General features: G+C 46.0%; 1 protein-coding gene across 2 annotated transcripts in view; it reads right to left on the minus strand.

Annotated features, from left to right (window-relative positions):
• Positions 1–438: 438 nt before the first annotated feature.
• GC (GC vitamin D binding protein) overlaps positions 439–22,393 on the minus strand; it is a 38,367-nt gene continuing 16,412 nt past the window's right edge. Inside the window, exons 2-13 of one of the 2 annotated variants that reach the window (XR_014568352.1) lie at positions 20,448–20,517; positions 18,820–18,952; positions 17,380–17,591; positions 14,633–14,765; positions 11,730–11,824; positions 10,142–10,271; positions 7,613–7,821; positions 5,887–6,019; positions 3,563–3,654; positions 1,879–2,011; positions 1,337–1,571; positions 439–1,233 (exon numbers count right to left, since the gene is read on the minus strand). Coding sequence is in view for 1 of the 2 variants with exons in the window: in XM_083756662.1 (XP_083612788.1) it covers positions 1,515–1,571; positions 1,879–2,011; positions 3,563–3,654; positions 5,887–6,019; positions 7,613–7,821; positions 10,142–10,271; positions 11,730–11,824; positions 14,633–14,765; positions 17,380–17,591; positions 18,820–18,952; positions 20,448–20,517 (1,397 nt within the window). In the remaining variant the exon portion in view is untranslated. The remainder of the gene's footprint in view (positions 1,234–1,336; positions 1,572–1,878; positions 2,012–3,562; positions 3,655–5,886; positions 6,020–7,612; positions 7,822–10,141; positions 10,272–11,729; positions 11,825–14,632; positions 14,766–17,379; positions 17,592–18,819; positions 18,953–20,447; positions 20,518–22,393) is intronic. The other variant, XM_083756662.1, reaches the window with a different exon arrangement.

Raw genomic sequence — 22,393 nt, forward strand, 5'->3', positions numbered from 1 at the left:
CACATGCACTGAACAATAGATACTAAAGTACATAAGATGGCCACTATTTTCATCTGAGGTGTTCTCCTTCAGTTCTCCTTGAGTCTGCCTGGCAACATTGCCTTCTGAGCTTTGCTGTCCTATGAATTTTCTATTTTTATTTTGACAAGGTTTCGAATCTGTTGTCTAGCATGATTCTGCTTTTGCCACCACTCCTTTTCTGGCTCAGTTCCCTTGTCTGTAAAATGGGCGTTTTTTGTGTGATGCTGAATCACAACTGCAAAGCATTTCACCCTCTGAAGCAAAAGAGCTATACAAACAACGTAAGCAGAATCCGTAAATTATAATGAATGGGATTATTTTTCTTATCATTTCTAGGTGTGCACTTAGACAACTTTTTTTTTAAAGGCTCTCTCTCCTCTCCCCCCACCTGTATTGAAACAATCACAAGGCTGGAAATATGAATACAGCTTTTATTAAGATGCCAATATGCCCTAATCAGGTTTCTAGAAAACTAGACAAAGAGATGTGTTCAGAGGTCAGCAGTGTTGACTCAGCAAAATCTAGGGTCTGTGTGCAATCTGAAGTCACAGAAAGTCTTTTCTCGCTGCACCTGCAAATATGAAAAAGAATGTTTCTTTCATGGCTATGGGAAAGGGATGAATTAATTAGCAGAGATATACTTGTGCAGTGTTAGCACTGGATACATTTGTGCAGAGAAATACATGATCAGCCTAAAGGATTTGCCATGCTACACTTTTAATTCTCAGTCACTTGCAATAGCACAGGTATAGCTTCCTGTCATGAATGAGCCAACCCCCAGTGAAGGCTTGCAGCTAGTCCCCAGGGAAGGTTTGCAGCCAAATGAAGAAAGCAGCCAGGAACAGAGGGGTTAATTGCCATGCAGGAGGAGCGTCGGATAGTACCAACTCCCCCGCCCCGGTGGGGAGCCAGCTGGGACCCAACCAATGCTCTTGGGAAGTGCCAATTGGCATGGACAGAGAAGAAAGCAGTTTGTCAGAACGAGATGAGATGGGAGCTGAGCCAATCCCTTTTAAGACTAGGCTAAGGGAAGGGCTGTTAGACAGAAAACAAAGCAAAAGGCGCAAAGTGAGAAAGTTCAATATCTTCTGTAACCGGAAGAGGTCTTCAGAAGGGTCATCTTGATCGATGATGGAGGAGGCTGTGTTAAAGCCATCTGAAGCTATCTGTTTGTCTTGACAATAAATAATCCTTTTTAATTAACTACGCTCACTGTATCTGAAGAAGTGTGCATGCACACGAAAGCTCATACCAAGAACTGACTTAGTTGGTCTTTAAGGTGCTACTGGAAGGAATTTTTTTTGTTTACGCTCACTGTGTTATCAAGCCAGGGACTGGACTCCTGACACATCCCAAAGAGATGTTTGTGAAATAAAAACTCAGCGCATACATAGGCACAACATCGTACCCTGCATCACACACAGAGTTTATTTTTGCTTTCCTACCTACCTGAGCCTTCCCCGCTCCAGAAGACACAAATCATATTCTCACAATTAGTCCTGGGCCAAGCAGTCATCACTGGTGCATGTGTAAGCCACTTCACTTTGAACCTGAAAATAAGGGGGGGGGATGTTTCAAAACTCTATTTTCTAGGGTTACCATATTTTTAAAATTGTAAATCCAGAAACAAAAAGATGTTGGGCTCTTTTTTTGGGCAAACTTGTTGCGAAATCTCAGAAGAGAATGAAGTTTTTATTTTTTTATGAAATTCACCAAAATTTAGACTTCCGACATCAGTTGCCATACATCTGGACATACATTTCCTGGACATTTCAGCAATGTCTCTAGTAGGTCCTAGAAACCAGAAATCCAAGGGCTGCTTCCTTGAATTGCTGAGCTGGAGAGACAACTCCTTACCTTCAACCCGCAATACGATGGAGGTGCGTTCAAATGGCAGCAGGTGGATGCAAACGTAGACCTTTGCTCGACCAGCACAGAAATGGTATCTTCAGAGGCACTGGGAAGCGCCTTGTGGTAGTGCTCTCTTAGCCTGCAGAATGGGCATAATATTTGGTTTAAGAAGGCCTTGCATATTGCAATTTCGGGGGGGGGGGAATGACTCATTCAATATGTGTTTCATGAGGCACTACTAAGCCAATGGACTATACTGCTACATAGTGGATTTTTTAAATGTATATTTAGAAACCCAACAGATGACTGGCAGGTTCCTACCAAATCTGATTTTACTTGGTTCTGATCACATGTGAAATTTCACTTCTATTAGCCTACACTGCATCTATGAAAACAAGATTCCCTTTTTCTTGACTGATCTTGGATTGAACCTTTGAACCTTTTAATGGCGTGTCACCAACTGGTTCTTGGTTTTGTTGCATCATAAAATGTTTTGATTATTCCAGTTTTGATTAAAACTGGAGAAAGCAATACAGCTGTGTCGCTAGCACTTTGTATGGAACCCCACCTCCAAATCGAATCCTTAACATCTACATCAGGTTAGGGAACATTTTACAACCCAACCATTTTTTGGGTGGGGGGGGCACATGCCATTGATCAGAAGAGACAGGTAAAGTGGGTGGAGCAATGGATATAAATTTTTACCTTTGTGCACTAGGGTAGTTTCTAACATGCCACCTCTCTACCCTTCATCCAGACAAGCAGGAAACATAATCAGGCACATCCCAGCCATGCAAAAACACTCAAGGACAGTGAAAAACAGAGTCAGAATGGTGTGGCTGATGAGAGGCATGAGGGCCAGACAGGGAGACTTGGAGGGTGGCCATTGTCAATTGGGATTGAGGTTCTCCACCCCAGTCTACAAGCTGAAATACAACTAAGCCTATACAGTCATACCTCTTGTTTCGTTTGCTTCATGATACGTTTTTTTTCAGGTTGTATCCTGCGGCGACCCGGAAGTACCCGAAAGGGTTACTTCTGGGTTTTGCCACTCGCGCATGCACAGACGCGCAAAATGACGTCATGTGCATATGCAGAAGAGGCAAATCGTGACCCGCGTGTGTGCAGATGCACAGATGCGGGTTGCGTTCCTTTCAGGTTGCGAACGGGGCTCCGGAACGGATCCTGTTTGCAACCAGAGGTATTACTGTAAATTACATGGGGGTTACAGTATATTCTGGGGATCATGCCTAAAGCCAATATTGCTTATACAGTGGTACCTTGGTTCTCAAACTTAATCCGTTCCGGAAGTCCGTTTGACTCCCAAAACGTTTGAAAACCAAGGCGCGGCTTCCAATTGGCGCAGGTACTGCAGAAACAATAGCTGACAGCCGCACTAGAAGTTCGGCTTCCGAAAATGTTTGAAAACAGGAACACTTACTTCTGGGTTTTCAGTGTTCGGGAGCCGATTTGTTAGTCAACTAAGCCGTTCAAGAACCAAGGTTCTACTGTAGTCATAACACACTGGGTTCAGTGGTGGCTGGGATCGCCAAAGTCATTTCCCCCAGAACCCTCCGCTTTCTGCCTCCTATTTATTTAATTATTTATTTATGCCACGTGAATAATACTGAATGCCCACAAATTTCGGGCTTACTGTACAACCACTCCTTATCTAGAAGGTAGCGCTCACCTCTTCTTGAAATCCAGGAAATTATGAGTTGTGTAAGCTCCGCACATTTCATTTCCTTTCGAAAGCAACTCAAATAACTTTGTCGGTGGTTTCTGGAGTTCATAAGGAAAAATGTAGAACGGCAGTCATATTAAGCAGTATATAAGTGCTTTTTAAACAATAATGAAATTCTGCGATGCTGATGCCACCAGTGAAAAAACCTGTCTCCGTGTCACAGCAAGTCAATAATAATCAGGCCATGTCTAAACTAACTGGTTTCCGTTTGCAGTACTAGTTCTTTTAGCATTCCCTTTAGGGCAGGGATGGGGAACATATGGTCATACAGTCATTTGTCGGACCACAGTTACCATCATCCTTGACCATGCTGGCTGGGGCTGATGGGGGTTAGAATCTAGAAGCCCACATCTAGAAGCCCACATTGCCCTCATATTTTTTATTTTATTTTTAATGTGAAATGAGGAGCGGAAAGGGTTTCGTTTAGGGCAGTTTTTCATGTTAATATGCCATGCCATATTCTGGAGACCCTATGGAGGCAGAATATCGCTCGTGACTGGCCCAAGGTAACTCAGTGAGATTCACTGTTGTGAGGGGGTTTATCATTGAAATAAAAAAAAATAAGGTCTTTTATTATATATATATATAATAAATGTTCATAAATGTACCAAGCAGGCGCATACATAGATGTGTGGACCACATGTCTGGAGCAGCACAGGAGGACTGCCCTGAAACCATTTTCACTCCCAAACTGACCACATGTTTTCTCTGCAAGGAGGGAGGAGGTGGGGGAGCCTCCCCATTGTCTTTTCCTTCACAAATCCTGTCTTAAGGGTTTGTCTGTGTATGAATAGGGTGAGCCTGTGACCTGGCTCAGGAACTAAGTATTTGTCATTACAAAAGACTAGCTAGGCTCTCCAGGGTATCCAATCAAGTAACCATTAACAGGTAACTTGCCAGACAGGAGATAAACAACGCACTCAGATTTCTGTTGTAGATCACCTCTTCTGTGATGTAGGTATCATGTTTCTGGGGGTGGTCTTGGACTCCAAGGCAGGCAATTTAAAATGTCTATATAAGGGCAGACACACCTTTGTTCGGGGTCCTTCTCCTTTCCTGCATGTGAGGGGAGCACCCTGTTGCAACAGTTCAATAAAGATCAGGCTTACGAGCTGCTTTGCTTCTCAATATTCTCTGGTTGGCCTCTGTTCTTTTCTCCGACCGATGGAGAACCTACAAAGGACTCTATAAGGGCTCTTGTATCCCACATAAGGGAATAAGGGCAGATTTTCATTTATTACATCAAAGAATCCAAGAGTTGGAAGGGACCACATGGGTCATCTAGTCCAACCGCCCTCTTTTGCCCAACATAGGGATTGAACCCATTATCCTGAAATTAAGATTGAGGTTGGATGGCCATGTGTCATGGATGCTTTTGTTGAGATTGCTGCAATGCAAGGGGTTGGACTAGATGACCCTTGGTGGATTACTTCCAACTCTATGTCTCTTTCAGACCGGGCTCTTTCAGGTTTTAAAACTAGGGCACACTATATATGGGGCTGCCCTTGACATGCAACCTTCATCTGGTCCAAAATGCAGCTGCTAGCCCCCCCTCTAGGGCCCAGAGGGGGGAGAGTGCGGTCTCCAAAGGCTGATGGATCGTCAAATGACTGATAACTGTGGAATAAGGTTTATCTACATTGTAATATTGCAAACAGTTTTGCCTAACAATTTAACTTGGAAGGTACTGGTTGAATGAAGCTCAAAAGGAAGGTTTGGGCAATTAATGATTGGAAGTTGCTGCGCCATTAAACTTCAGATAACAGGCTTGGACAACATCCTGGATTGGAACGGAGACAGAGGAAGCTGCGCTGATACAAAGACAGTTGGAAAAATATATACTAATGAAGCTGTATTCGACGGATGAAAGTACATGATGTTTGACATGATTGAGAATCGTGGACTCAGGGACGGAGAATTATAAAGCGTCAAAATTGAGATGTGGAAAATATGGAAACAAGGAGGAGAGGTAGGACTGAGATGTGGAGATATGCTTCAGAGATCCAGACCGTGGGGAGCTCCAAAAAATTAATAATTATAATTTGGACCATAACTTGGTCTTTTTTATTTTAGTTTTTTATTTTAATTTATTTAATTTATTTAATAGGAGCATTATGATTGGATATATTAATTGGATGCTTTTTATTGGAAAATCAATAAAAATGATTTAATAAAAAACAAAAAACAAAAACAAAATGCAGCTGCTAGATTACTGGCTGGGCTTCTGTTTAGAAATGAAAAGAAGCTTTCACAACTATATTGCATCTTACCTTTCCGGCAAAACAAGTAGCGGGGTCCTCCGTGCCACAACAACTGTTCGCCACTGTTAGGCTATCGTCATAGAGAGCAACGAGAAGAGCTTCTGGGGCATACGTAAATGTCTGGGCAAAGCGGTGTATATAGCTGCAACAGAGAGAAAAGCGTCTCAGAACATTTCACAGAACGTTTGCGCTAGGTCTTCCTATGCTCTTATAAAGGTAAAGGGACCCCTGACCATTAGGTCCAGTCGTGACCACTCTGGGGTTGCAGCGCTCATCTTGCTTTATTGGCCGAGGGACCCGGGCTACAGCTTCTGGGTCATGTGGCCAGCATGACTATGCCGCTTCTGGCGAACCAGAGCAGTGCACGGAAACACCATTTACCTTCCCGCCGGAGTGGTACCTATTTATCTACTTGCACTTTGACGTGCTTTCGAACTGCTGGGTTGGCAGGAGCTGGGACCAAACAACGGGAGCTCACCACGACCTTCTGATTGGCAAGTCCTAGGCTCTGTGGTTTAACCCACAGCGCCACCTGTATCCCAGCGCCACCCGCGTCCCATATATCATATATATATATCACCATATATGCTCTTATATCAAGCAGCTAACCAGGACTTTTATTCTTCATGAATAAGTTCTTGAAAAGTTTGTTTTAGGAAGGAATTAGTTCCAGTTCATTCCTCACCTTACAAATGAATTAGTACCCAAGGCTCTGGGTCAAGGCTGGTACAGTGGTACCTTGGGTTATAGACGCTTCGGGTTACACGTTTTCAGGTTACGAATGTGCCGAAACCTGGAAGTACCGGAATGGGTTACCTCCGGGTTTCAGCACTCACACATGCGCAGAAACGCTAAATCGTACTTTGCGCATGCGCAGAAGCGCCAAATCGCGTCACATGCGTGCGCAGGCACAGTACTGCGGATTGCAAACGTGCCTCCCGCATGGATCATGTACGCAACCTGAGGTTCCACTGTACTGTTCTCTTTCTATTTTAATTATTGGTATGGGTTTAACCAGTGCTTTTTTCCTAAAATAAAATAAAATACTCATATTGAAATACTGTCCCTCAATCAGGCCAAACTTAGATTCACAAAATGTTTAGGGGTATGCGTACCCCTGTGTCCCCTCAGAAAAAAAGTACTGGGTTTAACAGATTTCACATATGTATAGAGTTTTAATTTTATCAACATTTAATTGTTTTTAAATGATTGGCTTCTTTGAGAAAATGTTTGTACCGGTTCTTGTTTTTAACTGTAAGTTGCATTTGAGTCCTGTCTGGGGGAAAATGCAGGTTGTGAAAAATAAATATATAATAATGATAATTAGGGCTGCGTGGCTACTTTTTTCTTCAAAATACACACGTTCAGTTTCAGTCTTGCATATTACAACACATCATAGCTTGTCTGGGAGAACTTAAATGTTTTTCCTTGGTGCCTAAGGCCCCAGTCTCTTCCACAAGTCCTACCACTGATGAATTAAGAAATGTCCTGTTACCTTCAAGTCGGGTGGGAAAAAAGCATATAAGTGGGTTCTCCCACCTTTTTGACACAGGTTTATGTTGAAGTGGGAATTAAGGTCAGTTTGCAATTTTGAGTTTGGAACCAGCAGGTGTTGCCAATAATGAATAAGCACATTTAAATTACAGCTAATTAAAAAGCTTATCTCTAGGAAAGTGTGTGTGTGTGTGTGTGTGTGTGTGTGTGTGTGTGTGTGTAGGTGTAGGGGGACACTTACTTATAAATTTCCCGCTGTCTACAGTCCACATTACACAGGCATTCAGGAGTCGGACGTGCAACATTTGAACTGTCGGTATTCTTGTCCCATGGCAGGGAATATATGCATACGTATTTCTGCAAGGAGCCAGAATTGTCTAGGCAACAGTCATTAATTCTTTTATCTTGGGTTGAGAGTTTATTGCAGGTTTTGACAGTGTGGTTCGACACCTGGGGAGGAAAGGCAGCCAATGATTTTGCAACAAAACTGAACCACATGCGATGGTTCGTGTGGAAGGATGCGGGCACCAAAGGACCAATTTCATGTGGCGTGTCCAGCCACAGAGGCCAATTTCAAAGTAATTAACTAACTCGACGTTTTTAAAATCCACCTTTTGGGAAAGGGCCATAGCTCAGTAGTAGAGCATCTGCTTTGCAGGACTGGAAATGCCCACTGTTTGAAACCCCAGAGACTTAACTGCCGGTTAGTGTAGACAATACTAAAGTAGATAAGCCAGTGACTTTACTCAAGATAAAAAAGAGCCATATGTCCCTGCTTCACCTGAAATGTCCCAGGGGAAAAATACACCACCAAGGACTGGCTGAAGAGTAGTGGCAGAACCCCCTAGGGCAGGCACAGGCAAATTCGGCCCTCCAGATGTTTTGGGACTACAACTCCCATCATCCCTAGCTAACAGGACCAGTGGTCAGGGATGATGGGAGTTGTAGTCCCAAAACATCTGGAAGGCCAAGTTTGCCTATACCTGCCCTAGGGCGATCTCAGAGGAGGAAGGCTCAGAGCCCGGGGAGTGGTGGTGGGACACTGAGAACAAGTCAGAGGATGAAGCGGGGGCAGAATGATTCGAGGCTGAAGAAGCCGCAGGCTTGAGTGAGAGAGAGGAGCCAGATGCAGAAAGCAAGGCAGACTCAGAACATGAAGCAGAGAAGGAGGGGTTAGAGGTAGCAGAAGCATCCGCCGAGCTTGCCTTTCCTACTGTAGTAATCTCCCCTCCTCCCTTGCCTCCATGTTTAAGGCTAGTTTGGAGGCATCCAGCTGGGGAGGGGAGTTAGTGGGAAGTGCTCTAGTTATCTCCTGCTTGGACTACTGCAATCTACTCTATGTGGGTCTACCTTTGAAGGTGACCCTTCAACTAGAACTACAACTAATCCAGAATGCAGCAGCTAGACTGGTGACTGGGAGCAGCCACCGAGACCACATAACACCGGTCTTGAAAGACCTACATTGGCTCCCAGTATGTTTCCAAGCACAATTCAGTGTGTTGGTGTTGACCTTTAAAGCCCTAAATGGCCTCGGCCCAGTATACCTGAAGGAGCGTCTCCACCTCCGGACGCTGAGGTCCAGCGCTGAGGGCCTTCTGGCGGTTCCCTCATTGCGAGAAGCAAAGCTACAGGGAACCAGGCAGAGGCCCTTCTCAGTAGTGGCACCCACCCTGTGGAATGCCCTCCCATCAGATGTCAAAGAGATAAACAACTACCTGACATTTAGGAGACATCTGAAGGCAGCCCTGTTCAGGGAAGTTTTTAATGTGTGACATTTTAATGTATTTTTAATCTTTGTTGGAAGCCGCCCAGAGTGGCTGGGGAAACCCAGCCAGATGGGCCGGGTACACATAATAAATTATTATTATTATTATTATTATTATTATTATTATTATTATTATTAGATAAGGACCTTCAGTCCTGGCAACTATTCCATGGGGGCCAGTCCTTGGTGCTTGGGATGCTGTTTTCTTGAATAAAGAGCTAACTTTTCTGCTTGTCTCTACGTCTTGAGTGCTGACCTACATCTGAACCAGCCCTGACACATACAGTGGTACCTCGGTTTTTGAAAGTCTCCGTTGAAGAACATTTCAGAACTCGAACGCCAAAAACCGGGAAGTAAACGCTTTGGTTTTCAAATGCGCCTCGGAAGTCGAACATGCCACATGGTTTTCCATATTGAGTTTTCCATTTTCGAACAATTCGGAACTCGAATGGTCTTCCGGAATGGATTACGTTCGAAAACTGAGGTACCACTGTACGTGGTCCAAACCAAAAATGAACTGATTGAAGCATGCCTACCTTCCTATAGGTAAACTTTTGGATATTCTTTTTTGGAATTCATAGACTCATTGCACTAAATCCACACTTCCTTGGAAGTAGGTATTGAAATATGTAGAACTTGAGTATATGGCTCAATCTGTGTTACGTAGTCGGCATGATCACATGACACAGTTCTTCCTGCCTTGTACCATTTTGGAACCAGTGGAGGGCAGGATCACAGTTCTGAATGCCCCATGTAAAAATTGTTCTGCAGATGGAAAACCAGCACATAGAAGACTAGTTGAGAAGGCCCAGTTAAAGCCCATCTCTCTGATTTGCTCCTTTTCTATGTGGAGCTGGAAGCGGTACAACCCAGCAAGAGCTACAGCACCTGATTCTGCAGATAAGAGGACTCAGCCATTCCTGTCAGACACAGAATGCTCTACTATTTTCAACAGAATGACAACGGCCATCAATGTGAAATGGCCTTTTGCTCCTGAATGCTCACCTCCTTCTGGACGCAGTCTTCTTCCAATGAATCACAGCACTTGGCAAGCACTTCAGAAGCATCTTCAGCGAGGGATAAGATATCCTCAACAGAAGCATTTGGACTTTTCTGAGTATATGTTATGAAATAGCTAGACATGGGCAGGGAAAATAAGTGGGAATTTAAATTAGTGTAGCTATCCCAAAATGGTCCGTTCAAAAACCCCTAAAAACTCTGAAACCCCATTTTAAAATACAATATACTCCTATAGAGACTCCTTATACTGAGTTTAAAACCAGAATTGCATTTGGGTAGAAACTGTTTCTCAGGCAGCTAGTCCTAGTCTTTGTAAATCTGTACCTTCTTCCAGAAGGCAGAAGCTGAAAGAGATCATTTCCGGGGTGCGCACTATCCTGCGCTAACTCTGCAGCTTTCTTATGGCACCTGGAAGCATAGATTTGATCCAAGGTGGGAAGAGTGCAGCCAATTATTCTCTCTACAGTCTTTACAACCCTGGACAGCATTGTTTTTCCCCTGGCTGTGCAGCTCCTATTATTATTATTATTATTATTATTATTATTATTTACTGCCCTATACCCAGATATCTCAGGGCAGTTCACAGAATTGCTGCAACATGCCTATTAGCCCTATATGGCATTCTTGTCTGAAGCAGCGTAGGAAAGGGGGCAGTGATTGGCTCCATTTCCCAAATCCTCTGATACTCTCTGACCTTCCCACATTTACTGTGTGTATTCTAACCATGCTAAGCTAAATGTGTGAAGAATCCCAGTCCCTAATATGTGTCCAGGCAATAATAGGTCTATTGTCGTGATCTGGCTTCAGGCAGTGACCTGGACACAGTGGATGGGAGTACCAAAATGTTTATAGAGGATCTATACTATAGGGAACCTCTGGCCCAATTTGGGAGCTCCTGAGTGAAGCTGGCATCTCACAAAAGGGAGACTGTGGCTCTCCCAGTTTCTCATTTTTCCATTCTTAAATTCAATTCTCCACATTTCTCCAGCAATTTGTGATTTTTTGTTTAAATCCTCATGAAAATTCATTAGCATTTTAGTGTGAATTTTGCCAGACAAACACATTTTTGTATGCAGTTTGGGCTAATGTTCAAGTTTTAGCAAACCATTTCCGTTAACATAATGCATGTTTGCATGTTATTTTCGCTAATACATTCATTTTTATGCAAACTCCCCCTTATATTATTGTCTAGTTGAAAATTGCATTGCAAAATTCATTAAAGTGTGATTTATTTATTTTTTGGAACGATGGTTGTGTTTCAGTTCTCATATTGTTTTGCAACATGTGAATTAGGTAGGTTTACCTTTAGATATGAAGTGAATCATTTTTTGTGTGCCCTAGACAGAATTCTTATGCACTGCTGCATTTGAAAAACACGACTTGAAAGACACATTTGGATATGGTAGCAAATTTGGTACTATCCCGTGAAATTCCATTGCAGTTTGCTTCTTCCAACCCAGATAGATCTATCCAAGCTTTCACAGTGAACAGGAACTACCAAAAATTCAGAGATTCAACAGGTAAAGTTCTGACTTGCCATAAATACATAGGATGCAGAAGGTTTGCTTTGTACCTGAGTTTTGTTTTCTCTTTCCCAAACACGGAATAGCGGGAGCACGCTTTGTTGGACAGATCAGTGAGCATCATGAGAGACTTCCTCTCCAGCTTCTGCAGCGTAAAAGAAAGAGGTGAGATCAAACACTTGACACACTTAGTGAAGGGATCTGCTTCTAGCAGATCTGGAAGTGCCTGTTAACAGGAATCTGAAATATAACAGAGCTTTGCAATCACACAGTTTCACTCAATTTAGTTGTCAGGGATGTGAGGCGAGTGGTCACGAGGAAGTCCTAGAACTCTGTCATAGAATATCAACCTGTAAAATGGGTGTTAGGAACATTCCTTCCCAGAGTGAAAGAGAGAGCTCTGAGGAACAAGGGGAGTGGCAGGAAGGAGGAGACAGAGGGCTGCTTCCTTCACATGCAGAGAGTGAAGCGAGCCCCTCCTTGTTGGGATGCGTCCAGGGAGTCGGTCCAATATACCTGAAGGAGCGTCTCCACCCCCATCGTTCTGCCTGGACACTGAGGTCCAGTGCTGAGGGCCTTCTAGCGGTTCCCTCACTGCGAGAAGCCAAGTTACAGGGAACCAGGCAGAGGGCCTTCTCGGTGGTGGCACCCGTCCTGTGGAACGCCCTCCCACCAGATGTCAAAGAGAAAAATAACTACCAAACTTTTAGAAGACATCTGAAGGCAGCCCTGTTTAGGGAATCTTTTAATGATTAATAGATCATTGTATTTTAGTGTTTTGTTGGAAGCTGCCCAGAGTGGCTGGGGAAACCCAGCCAGATGGGCGGGGTAGAAATTAATAATAATAATAATAATAATAATAATAATAATAATATGGCAGGCCGCCAGCTGGCTCCCGCCACTGACCGGCAGCCAGGCAAACTCCTGTTCTCAGAACAGCGATCCAAGTCTCAGAAGCCTTCAGAAGCTTAAGCACCCAAGCCAGCAGAGATAAGAACTCTTTGCAACGGAAGCGGCAGACAGAGACGTGTGTAAGCATATTTACAGGCATTTATTCAGCATCAGGAACAAATGGAAAAACATGTCTGCTTCCCTTTTGTGCCCAAGCAAAGAGCAGTATAACAAAAGCAATATACAACGGAAGTTCCCAGCAGACTGTGCTGGAAGTAAACAGACATGTGACATACAACAATCCACACATCTGTTCTCAAGGTGGAATGGAACTATATCCTAACACTCCCGTCCCGGAAGGCAAGTCGTAAATTTTCAGGACAGTGTCAGGCAGGCAGAGGGGCCGCAACTCTCAGACACGCTTTCAGGGGAGGAGGCACAGGCTGCTCATGAATCTCCTCATACTAGAAGGATGGCCAGAGTTCAGGCTTGGTGTCAAGCCCACAAAAGGAGGAGTAGATGATGTATTTCCTGTTGGAAAAGAGCTCACCCCCCATTGGGTTCATCTGACCCATTGAGGGCGGAAGACTGAGCTGTGTGCTCGGAATGAACTATTATGTAAATACCAATAAATCTGAAAATTATGAAAATGCCGGCCTGCCGTCTCTTGGTGTGAGAGGGAGATCGTAAATCCTGACAGTGAGAATCAAATGTTTACCTCACAGAGATGTGAGAATCTCTGTGGTGACTCTCCATCAACTGCATTACAGGCAACGGCCAATTTACACACATCCAATGGGCACGTGACTGTGAACATGCGCATTGTGCCGAACCCATTGGCGACTTTAAAAATGGCAAAAATGCCCCTAAAAGCACCCAGAAAGGGCAAAATATGCAAAATCCTAGCAATCCCAGGAGCCTTTGCACCGACCTTTGAGGCCTGTGGAGAGTTGGAGTTTGAGCTAGGAGGTTTGGAGGGAGCGATTGTAGTGAGAGTTTGGCGTCTGGTAAGTTCTGCTGGGTTTTTCGAGGGTTTCCGGAGATTTAGAGCGTGTTTGCAGGCTTTTCCAATGGCGTTTCCGATATACGCAATTTCACGTAACCGTGCAGTGCCTTGGAACGTAACCCTCGTGTAAATTGGGAGTTGCCTGTACTTTGAATAGTTCTGCACATGAGTCAAGGACAGCAAAAAGTGAGTTCCACCCAACTTCTCCAATGGAGAAGGTCTGTAGCCTAGTAGAAGAATATCTGATTGCATGCAGGAGGTCCCAGGTTCGAGCCCCAACATCTCCAGATAGGTCTGGGAAGATTCCTGGGCTGAAAGCCTGGAGAGCCATTGCTAGTCAGTGTAGACAATATAGAGCTAGATCAGGCTTCCTCAACCTTGGCCCTCCAGAAGTTTTGAGACTACAGTTCCCATCATCCCTGACCACTGGTCCTGCTAGCAAGGGATCATGGGATTTGTAGGCCAAAAACATCTGGAGGGCCGAGATTGAGGAAGCCTGAGCTAGATGGACCAATGGTCTGGCTCAGTATAAGACAGTATCCTATGTTCCTAACTCTGTGGGTTTAAGCTTTTGACAGATACTGAGGTTGGGAGCAGGGCCAGCCCACCCATGAGACAAGGTGAGGCAACTGCCTCAGGTGGCAAGATCCACACGGGCAGCAGGTCCAGACTCCAAGGAATGCACAATGGCAGGGAAGTGTGAGTTCTGGCACCCCCTTCTTCTTCTTCTTCTTCTTCTTCTTCTTCTTCTTCTTCTTCTTCTCCTTCTCCTTCTCCTTCTCCTTCTCCTTCTCCTTCTCCTTCTCCTTCTCCTTCTCCTTCTCCTCCTCCTCCTCCTCCTCCTTCTTTAAAAAACCCATTGCAAATATGCACAACATGGCGCCCTTAGGTGGCTGGCAATGCTACATAAGTGGAACAAATTGTGAAGCATCACTGAGAAGGCATTTGATGTGCTTGGTGCTTAAAGTTCATTTGTCAGGGAAATGGCTGCCGGCATCGGGCTGCAGCTGAATTGGAAATGCAATGCGTTTAGTCCTGAGAAAAGAAAGCACCTACCTCTTTTAAGAAGCAGACTGTGGGTTGCGCATGGGTACAACATGTTCCGACGATGGACAAGTAGGTCGTTGTGGAGGCGATCAAGAGTGGCAAAGGTGTATGGCTATGGTCAATGGAAAACTCATACAGAAACCTAGAAAATGGACCACAAAGTAGAACCTAAGTGACTGCATATTACAAGTGAGGTCAGCGAAATCTTTGCAGCTATTTCCGCTGTCAGAATTCTCCAAATGCTGAGTTTCCACATTTTATGCTGCAAAGGGATGGTAAATTTTAAATTCTACTAACTGGATGTTACCGTATTTTTCGTCCCATAGGACGCTCCGTCCCATAGGACGCACCTACTTTTTGGGGGGGGAAATAAAGGAAAAAAATGTTTCCTTTATTTCCCCCCCCAAAACCAGGTCGGGGAACAGTGGGGTGGCGGTGCTGCGCCTCCCCGCTGTCCCCCGAGCTTGTGGGGCTGGCCCATGTCTGCCTGGCGCAAGGGGCGCTCTGCTTCAGGGCGCCCCGCGGGTTGGGCGGCAGGCTACAGTCCGCAGCATGGGGAACCCTCTGTTTCAGGGCGCCCCACGAGCCCCCCGGGTGCGCAAGGCTTGCCAACACCAGCGCGGAGCACGGGGCGTCCTCCGAAGGGCGCCCCGTGCTCCGCGCTGCCAGCTGCCGCCCGCAAGCCTTGCGCTCTCGGGGGGAGATCCCCCGGGTGCGCAAGACTTGCCAACACCAGAGCGGAGCATGGGGTGGCCTCCGAAGGGCGCCCCGTGATCCGTGCTGCCGGCTGCCGCCCGCAAGCCTTGCGCTCCCGGGGGGAGATCCCCCGGGTGCGCAAGGCTTGCCGACACCAGCGCGGAGCACGGGGCGTCCTCCGAAGGGCGCCCCATGCTCCGCGCTGCCAGCTGCTGCCCGCAAGCCTTGCGCTCTCGGGGGGAGATCCCCCGGGTGCGCAAGGCTGGCCAACACCAACGCGGAGCACGGGGCGGCCTCCGAAGGGCGTGCTCCGTGCTGCCGGCTTCCACCCGCAAGCCTTGCACTCACGGGGGGGGGGAGATCCCCCCGGGTGCGCAAGGCTGGCCAACACCAGCGCGGAGCACGGGGCGGCCTCCGAAGGGCGCCCCGTGCTCCGTGCTGCCGGCTTCCGCCTGCAAGCCTTGCGCTCTCGGGGGGAGATCCCCTGGGTGCGCAAGGCTGGCCAACACCAGCGCGGAGCACGGGGCGTCCTCCAAAGGGCGCCCGTGCTCCGTGCTGCCGGCTGCCGCCTGCAAGCCTTGCGCTCACGGGGAGGGGGGATCCCCCGGGTGCGCAAGGCTTGCCGACACCAGCGCGGAGCACGGGGCGGCCTCCGAAGGGTGCCCCATGCTCCGCGCTGCTGTCCGCAAGCCTTCGGCTCCCGGGGGAGATCCCCGGGTGCGCAAGGCTTGCAGACACCTGCGTGGAGCACAGGGCGTCCTCTGGAGGGCGCCCCGTGCTCCGCGCTGCAGGCTGCCGCCCGCAAGCCTTGCGCGCCCGGGGGGAGATCCCCCGGGTGCGCAAGGCTAGCGGACACCTGCGCGAAGCACTGGGCGTCCTCCGGAGGGCGCCCCGTGCTCCGCGCTGCAGGCTGCCGCCCACAAGCCTTGCGCGCCCAGGGGAACTCCCTCCGGGCGTGCAAGGCTTGCGGATAGCTTCCTGGAGCCTGGAGAGCGAGAGACGTCGGTGCGCACCGACACCTCTCGCTCTCCAGGCTTCAGCGAAAGCCTGCATTCGCCCCATAGGACGCACACACATTTCCCCTTCATTTTTGGAGGGGAAAAAGTGCGTCTTATAGGGCGAAAAATACGGTAACTCATAGGAGTGATAAGAGGAAGGATAAATAATAAATAATATCCTATCCAACCTCCAAATCCCTCCAATATTAAATCCCCAGCTGTGCAAAACAACGAGAAGAAAACCTGTTTGTGGTTTTAAAGCTCTTTCTTGCTTCACAGACACCTCACTGGAAAGAACTTTGGGCAAACTGGAGAAAAAATAAGTTTCTAGAAGGAAAATATATGGGGTGGTATATTTGCATTATAACAGACCCAGGAAGGAGCCATAGCTCAGTGGGTGGAGCACATCACGTGGTTTGAGTGCAGAAGGCCCCAGCTTTTCCTCTCTGTTGTTGAGAGTAGAAAACTAATTCTAGGCTGAAAAATCCCCGCCTCACAGACTACTGTTGGTGGACAGGAGTGAGCTAGCTGGATCAATGATCTTGACTCAGCAGAAGGCAGCTTCATAGGGTGAGATTTGTAAGAACTACAGTGGTACCTCTGGTTGCGAACGGGATCCATTCCGGAGGCCCGTTTGCAACATGAGCAGAACGCAACCCGCAATCTGTGGGTCGCGATTCGCCACTTATGTGCATGCGATGATGTCATTTTGCGCATCTGAGCATGTGTGAGCGGCAAAACCCGGAAGTAACCCTTTCCAGTACTTCCAGGTCGCCGCGGGACGCAACCTGAAAATGTTCAACCTGAAGCAAATGTAACATGAGGTATGACTATATTATGATAGGATAATCAGTAGATGGAGGAGTTAGGACCTTTAGCGTTCTCTCCAACTGCAGGGATCTGTCTCCAGGGCTTCCCTGAGCCCATGAGACCTGGACCAGCCATCAGAGTGTGGACTCTGGTGCCTAAACGGGACAGGTAAGTGGCACAGCCATCAGAGATGGACTCTGGTGCCTGAATGGGACAGGTAAGTGGCACACTTGAATTGCACACATGACTCACCTGTCTGCAAATTCTTGGGGGTCCTTTCTGAAGGCCCCACATAGTTCCTCATTGGATGGCTCCACATATGTATGGAACTCCTTGGGTGGGTGCTTCAAGGCTGCCAAGCACAGCTTTCGTTCAAGGCCTTCCTCGCGGCAACAGGCAGCTGTTCCTGGATGCTTCGGGAAAGGATTATTTGGGTCACAGGATTTGGCCGAGAGTGCTAAAGACTGGGTGGGAGGAAGAGAGAGGGAAGGAAAAAAGAGGGAAAGGTTACAGGTTTGCCTAAGTATTACAGCCTCTGATACTGTACATAAGATCACAAGAAAAAGCACTGTCTGATCAAAGCAAAGGGAAATCTAGGTGGAATCTACACACGCATAAAAAACACTGTGAAAATGTTTTTTTTTTGAAACACGTTTTGAAAAATACATTGAATTTTGGGACAGATTACCTCTGCATGTGACTAGAGGTGAGCGTGGCCTCACCTGTGCAGGTAACGACAAAAGCACAGGGCAGGGCAGCCATCTCTCTCTCTTTGACTACATGCATCGAAAAAGCAACATCTGCTTAGCCAAAGATGCTCTCTTGGCTTCCAGCCAAGAGAGGACAAAGGGACTGTCTTTTTATGTGATAGTTTCCAAGTGTGTGTTACTTTTCTAAGCTAAGTCTGCCTTCTGGGATCCAATTGTGAACAGAATGTGAGTAAACTCTTTTAATACTTTTATAGAAGACTGTGTCGTGTCTTATCTTTTATGAGGGAATAAGGGGAAAATACCAGAACAGTTATTCTAGAGGCTTTGGTGAGCCTGAGCAAACGCATCCGCTGAGTTTAAAAAGGGGAATGTTACTCTGCTAAATTGTAGAACTTGTTAACACAAGTTGGAAAGGATATAATCAAACAATAGATGCTCTCCAGCATCCCTGAACATTCCCACATGACCTTCCTCAAACTCCTCAAACCCCTGCTATCAGTGCTGCATCCCTCTTCTCCTGCAGCGTCAGGAGAAGAGGTGTGTGTGATCTCCACCATTCCCCATCCGTCCCGCCAATCTCTGACAGTTTAGAATGTAGCAGCCTAGCAGGAGCACATGGGTGAACCAGCAGAGGCAGCCTCATCCCACGGCAGGGACAGTGGCTCCCTTGGGAGCTACCCCGAACTTCCATGGTGGCAGTCCAAGCTCTGACAAGCACATCTGGCCAGCTGACTGGGGGGGGGGAAGGGAGGAAGGACAGCAAGTGCCCCAGCCATGATGCTGACGTTCTCGCTGCCACCAACTGTTGCTCATTGAGCCTGCCTCAGTGCACGCTGGCCTGACCTCGACTTGGAAGGAGCATGGCATGATGAGGGGGCATGGAGGGGGCAGGGGAACCCCCCTCATCACCTGCCATACCCCCCAATGGTCTCCTCAAGTTGGTACCACTTAGCACTGAGAAGGGTTGCTTGTGGAAGTGTACCTCTGTTGTGTAGCATTCCGGGTCGGCTCCCTCAATGCAGCATTTTCCCGCAAGGGCGACAATCTCCACCGCGATACTCTTGACTTCCTCAAAGGTGCTGTTGGTATACTTCCTGCTGTTCATGATAATTGCTCTGCGAACCAACAGGAGGGAAAGGGTATTATAATAATCTTAGTATAATTCAAAGTGCTGGTTTTGCCCTATGGAGCCTTAAATGGCTCAAGGACCACCTCTCTCCATATGAACCTACACGGACCCTGAAAGCATCCTCTGAGGCCCTTCTTTCATGTGCCTCCTCCTTGAGAGGTCCAGATGGTGGCAACATGAGAATGGGCCTTTTCTGTGGTGGCTCCCCACTTGTGAAATGCTCTCCCCAGGGTGGTTTGCCTGGCAACTTCATTATATACCTTTATGAGACAGGCGAACATTTCCCTCTTCAACCAGGCCTTTGGCTGGTTAACATTTGATACCTTTTAAAATGTGTTGTGGGAAGGGGGTGGGGCTCATTGGTTTACTTTTCTTCTTATTTTTTATATCATGTACTTTGTGTTTTTCATCTTGCATTTTTATGTTGTGAACCGCCCTGAGATCTATGGATGAAGGGCGGAATGCAAAACAAACAGACAGACAGACAGACATACATACAGACAAACAGACAAGCAAAATGACAATCGTGGAATTGTGGAGTTGGGAGGGATCCCAAAGGGCTTTGTTGCAATCAAGCAATATATCAATTTTGTTTAATAACGGTAAAAATAAAATAAACATTTCCACGCTATACTGTTGCCACCAGCAGCAGCCAGCAAAACCCTAGACACGAAAAGCCATTCAATTCCACATTCTGGCATTCTCCACCCACAATGCAGTAGGCCTAGGACCCACGTACCTACGGGACCGCCTCTCCTGGTATGCCCCACAGAGGACCTTAAGGTCCACAAATGACAACATTTTGGAGGTCCCAGGTTGCAAGGTGGTTAGATTGATTTCAACTAGGGCCAGGGCCTTTTCAGTACTGGCCCCAACTTGGTGGAATGCTCTGTCACAAGAGACTAGGGCCCTGTGGGACTTGACATCTTTCCGCAGGGCCTGCAAGACAGAGCTGTTCCACCAAGCCTTTGGCCAAGGCACAGTCTGACCCCCTTCTTTGGTAATCCTCATAGAACTCTAGCCCAATCGTTGCCATTAATTTGACTCTGAATTGATTTTAGAATGAATTGATTTTAGAATATATTTCAATTAATTGATTGTGATTTTATGTAAACTGTGTTACTTTTATTGTTGTTAGCTGCTCTGAGCCTGGCTTCGGCTGGAGAGGGCAGGATATAAATAAATTATTATTATTATTATTATTATTATTATTATTATTATTATTATTTCTCCCTCAGATTCAGCCTGCCTTACCAAATGGCTGTGTGTTCCACCAAACTCTCTCCTTAAGTTATTGGGTTCTGATCTGGCTCCCCCCGCCCCTGGCTTAGCTCAGTATTTTCGAAACCAAACAGGCGCAGCCCTGTTGAGAAACAGATATTTGATATCTCCCTTTTACGACCAGAGCTACCCCATTTTGGCTGGTCTGAAGGACAGCAGGTGTGCGGCTCTGAATAGGCGTCGCCTTCAAAAATACGTACAGAGAACGGAATTTGTCTTTCCCCAAGTGGTTGAATTCTTGACAGATTTTGTCTCTCATGTAATCCCGTCCTGAAAAACCAAACAGGAGGAAGAGCAATTAATTTGAAAGCCCGTTTGCATTCCAAAGAGCTACCAAAGAGCTACTTTTATCATCATTGTCACCAGTCATCAATAATATGAGGATTGAATTCTCTGGAGCCATGGTGGAGTTTGATAATAAGAACATAATACAAGCTTGCTGGATCAGGCCAATGGCCCATCTAGTCCAGTAGCCTGTTCTTACAGTAGTCAACGAGATGTCTGGCTAGCAACTGGTATTCAGAAACATTTGCTTTCTCTAGTTGTTGAGGCAGGGCATAGCCATCATGGCTTTGTAGCCATCAATAGTCTTCCCCTCATATGTGGTGGGAAAGTAGAGAAGTTAAATTTTTTTGGAAAGTGATATACAGTGGTCCCTCAGGTTACAGACGCTTCAGGTTACAGACTCTGCTAATCCAGAAATAGTACCTCGGGTTAAGAACTTTGCTTCAGGATGAGAACAGAAATCGTGCGGCGGTGGTGGGAGGCCCCATTAGCTAAAGTGGTGCCTCAGGTTAAAAACAGTTTCAGGTTAAGAACAGACCTCCAGAATGAATTAAGTTCTTAACCCGAGGTACCACTGTATAATGAATTGAAAAAAAATAAAATGTTTAAAATGACATTTGTAAAACAAACAAACCCAGAAGCATTTCTGTTAGGGATTGTAGGACAAGACCTGCCAAGAAAAACAAAGAATCTATTTATGTTTGCTACAACAGCGGCAAGAGTCTAGATAGCACAAGGATGGAAGAATGAGGAAACCCCAACGAAAGAGCAGTGGCAGGAAAAATTGATGAGCTATGCAGAGCTGGCTAAATTGACATACAAATTGCGGGACAACTGTGACTTTAAGGAAGAATGGGAGCTTTCTACAAATTATCTAAAAAGACAACAAAATGAACTGGACTCCTAGGAAGGGTTTTGAATAAACATACACAAATTTATTGGTTTATAACATGATAGATAGATAACGTAAGGATATGTATAAATTTATAACATGCAGAGAATAATAAGTGTTGAGAAATCAGAAAGAGGAGCTGAGAGAAGTCTTTGGTGGGGGGGGGAAGGGAGGGATGGAAGGGTGGGGAGAGGGAAAAATAATGTATGTGACCATATGGTTTGATAATTTGTTATGTTGAAATAAAAATATTTGTCCATTTTTCAAAAGATGTGCCCTTCTCCAGATTCCTGCAAGGTTGCCCGCTTGATAACAAGAACATATGTTTGAAGAAGATTGGGAAATGCTTATTGAATATATGGGGGAAAATTGTGTATATTTGAAAACGTGGGCAGCATTAAGATAAATTCAACCGTGTAAATAAGTTTTCATGGATGCAATAATGGAATACCCAATGGTTTAGCTTATATAAAATATGCAGGGATTTATGTTATGCAAAATGAACCATGGGAAGGGAAGAAGGGAAGTCATTGATATTTTAAGGTTGTTTAAATGAATATTCAAAAATGTAAAACAGGAAATTTAATAAAAATGGGGGGGCGGGCGGAGGTTGCTTGCTTGATAATGGCTGAGCTTAAAGATCCTGAAAGCATGCTGCTGTTTATTCTTCAATAACTCCAGGTTAGGAACAGTTTCTGGAAGATGGCTTACACCTTTGGAGAGGCGTAAGTCACAACTTAAAGGCAGCTCACTGTTTCAGCAATTGCCACTGAGTGCTTATGGCACTGAAATGAGTCTTGACAATCACCAAGGGGAAGATATTTTATCCTAAACCCACCTCTCTCATTTCCTCCCCTCCAGGGCCCCAATTTCCACAATTCCTTTTTCGTCTCCTCTTGATTCATTAAGGCTAATAGGGCTGCAAAATGTAATAAAATAAAAAATCCCAGCATCCTTTTTACCGCTGCT

The sequence above is a fragment of the Podarcis gaigeae genome, assembly GCF_964106915.1.
Source record: "Podarcis gaigeae genome assembly, chromosome: 9".
Taxonomy (NCBI): domain Eukaryota; kingdom Metazoa; phylum Chordata; class Lepidosauria; order Squamata; family Lacertidae; genus Podarcis; species Podarcis gaigeae.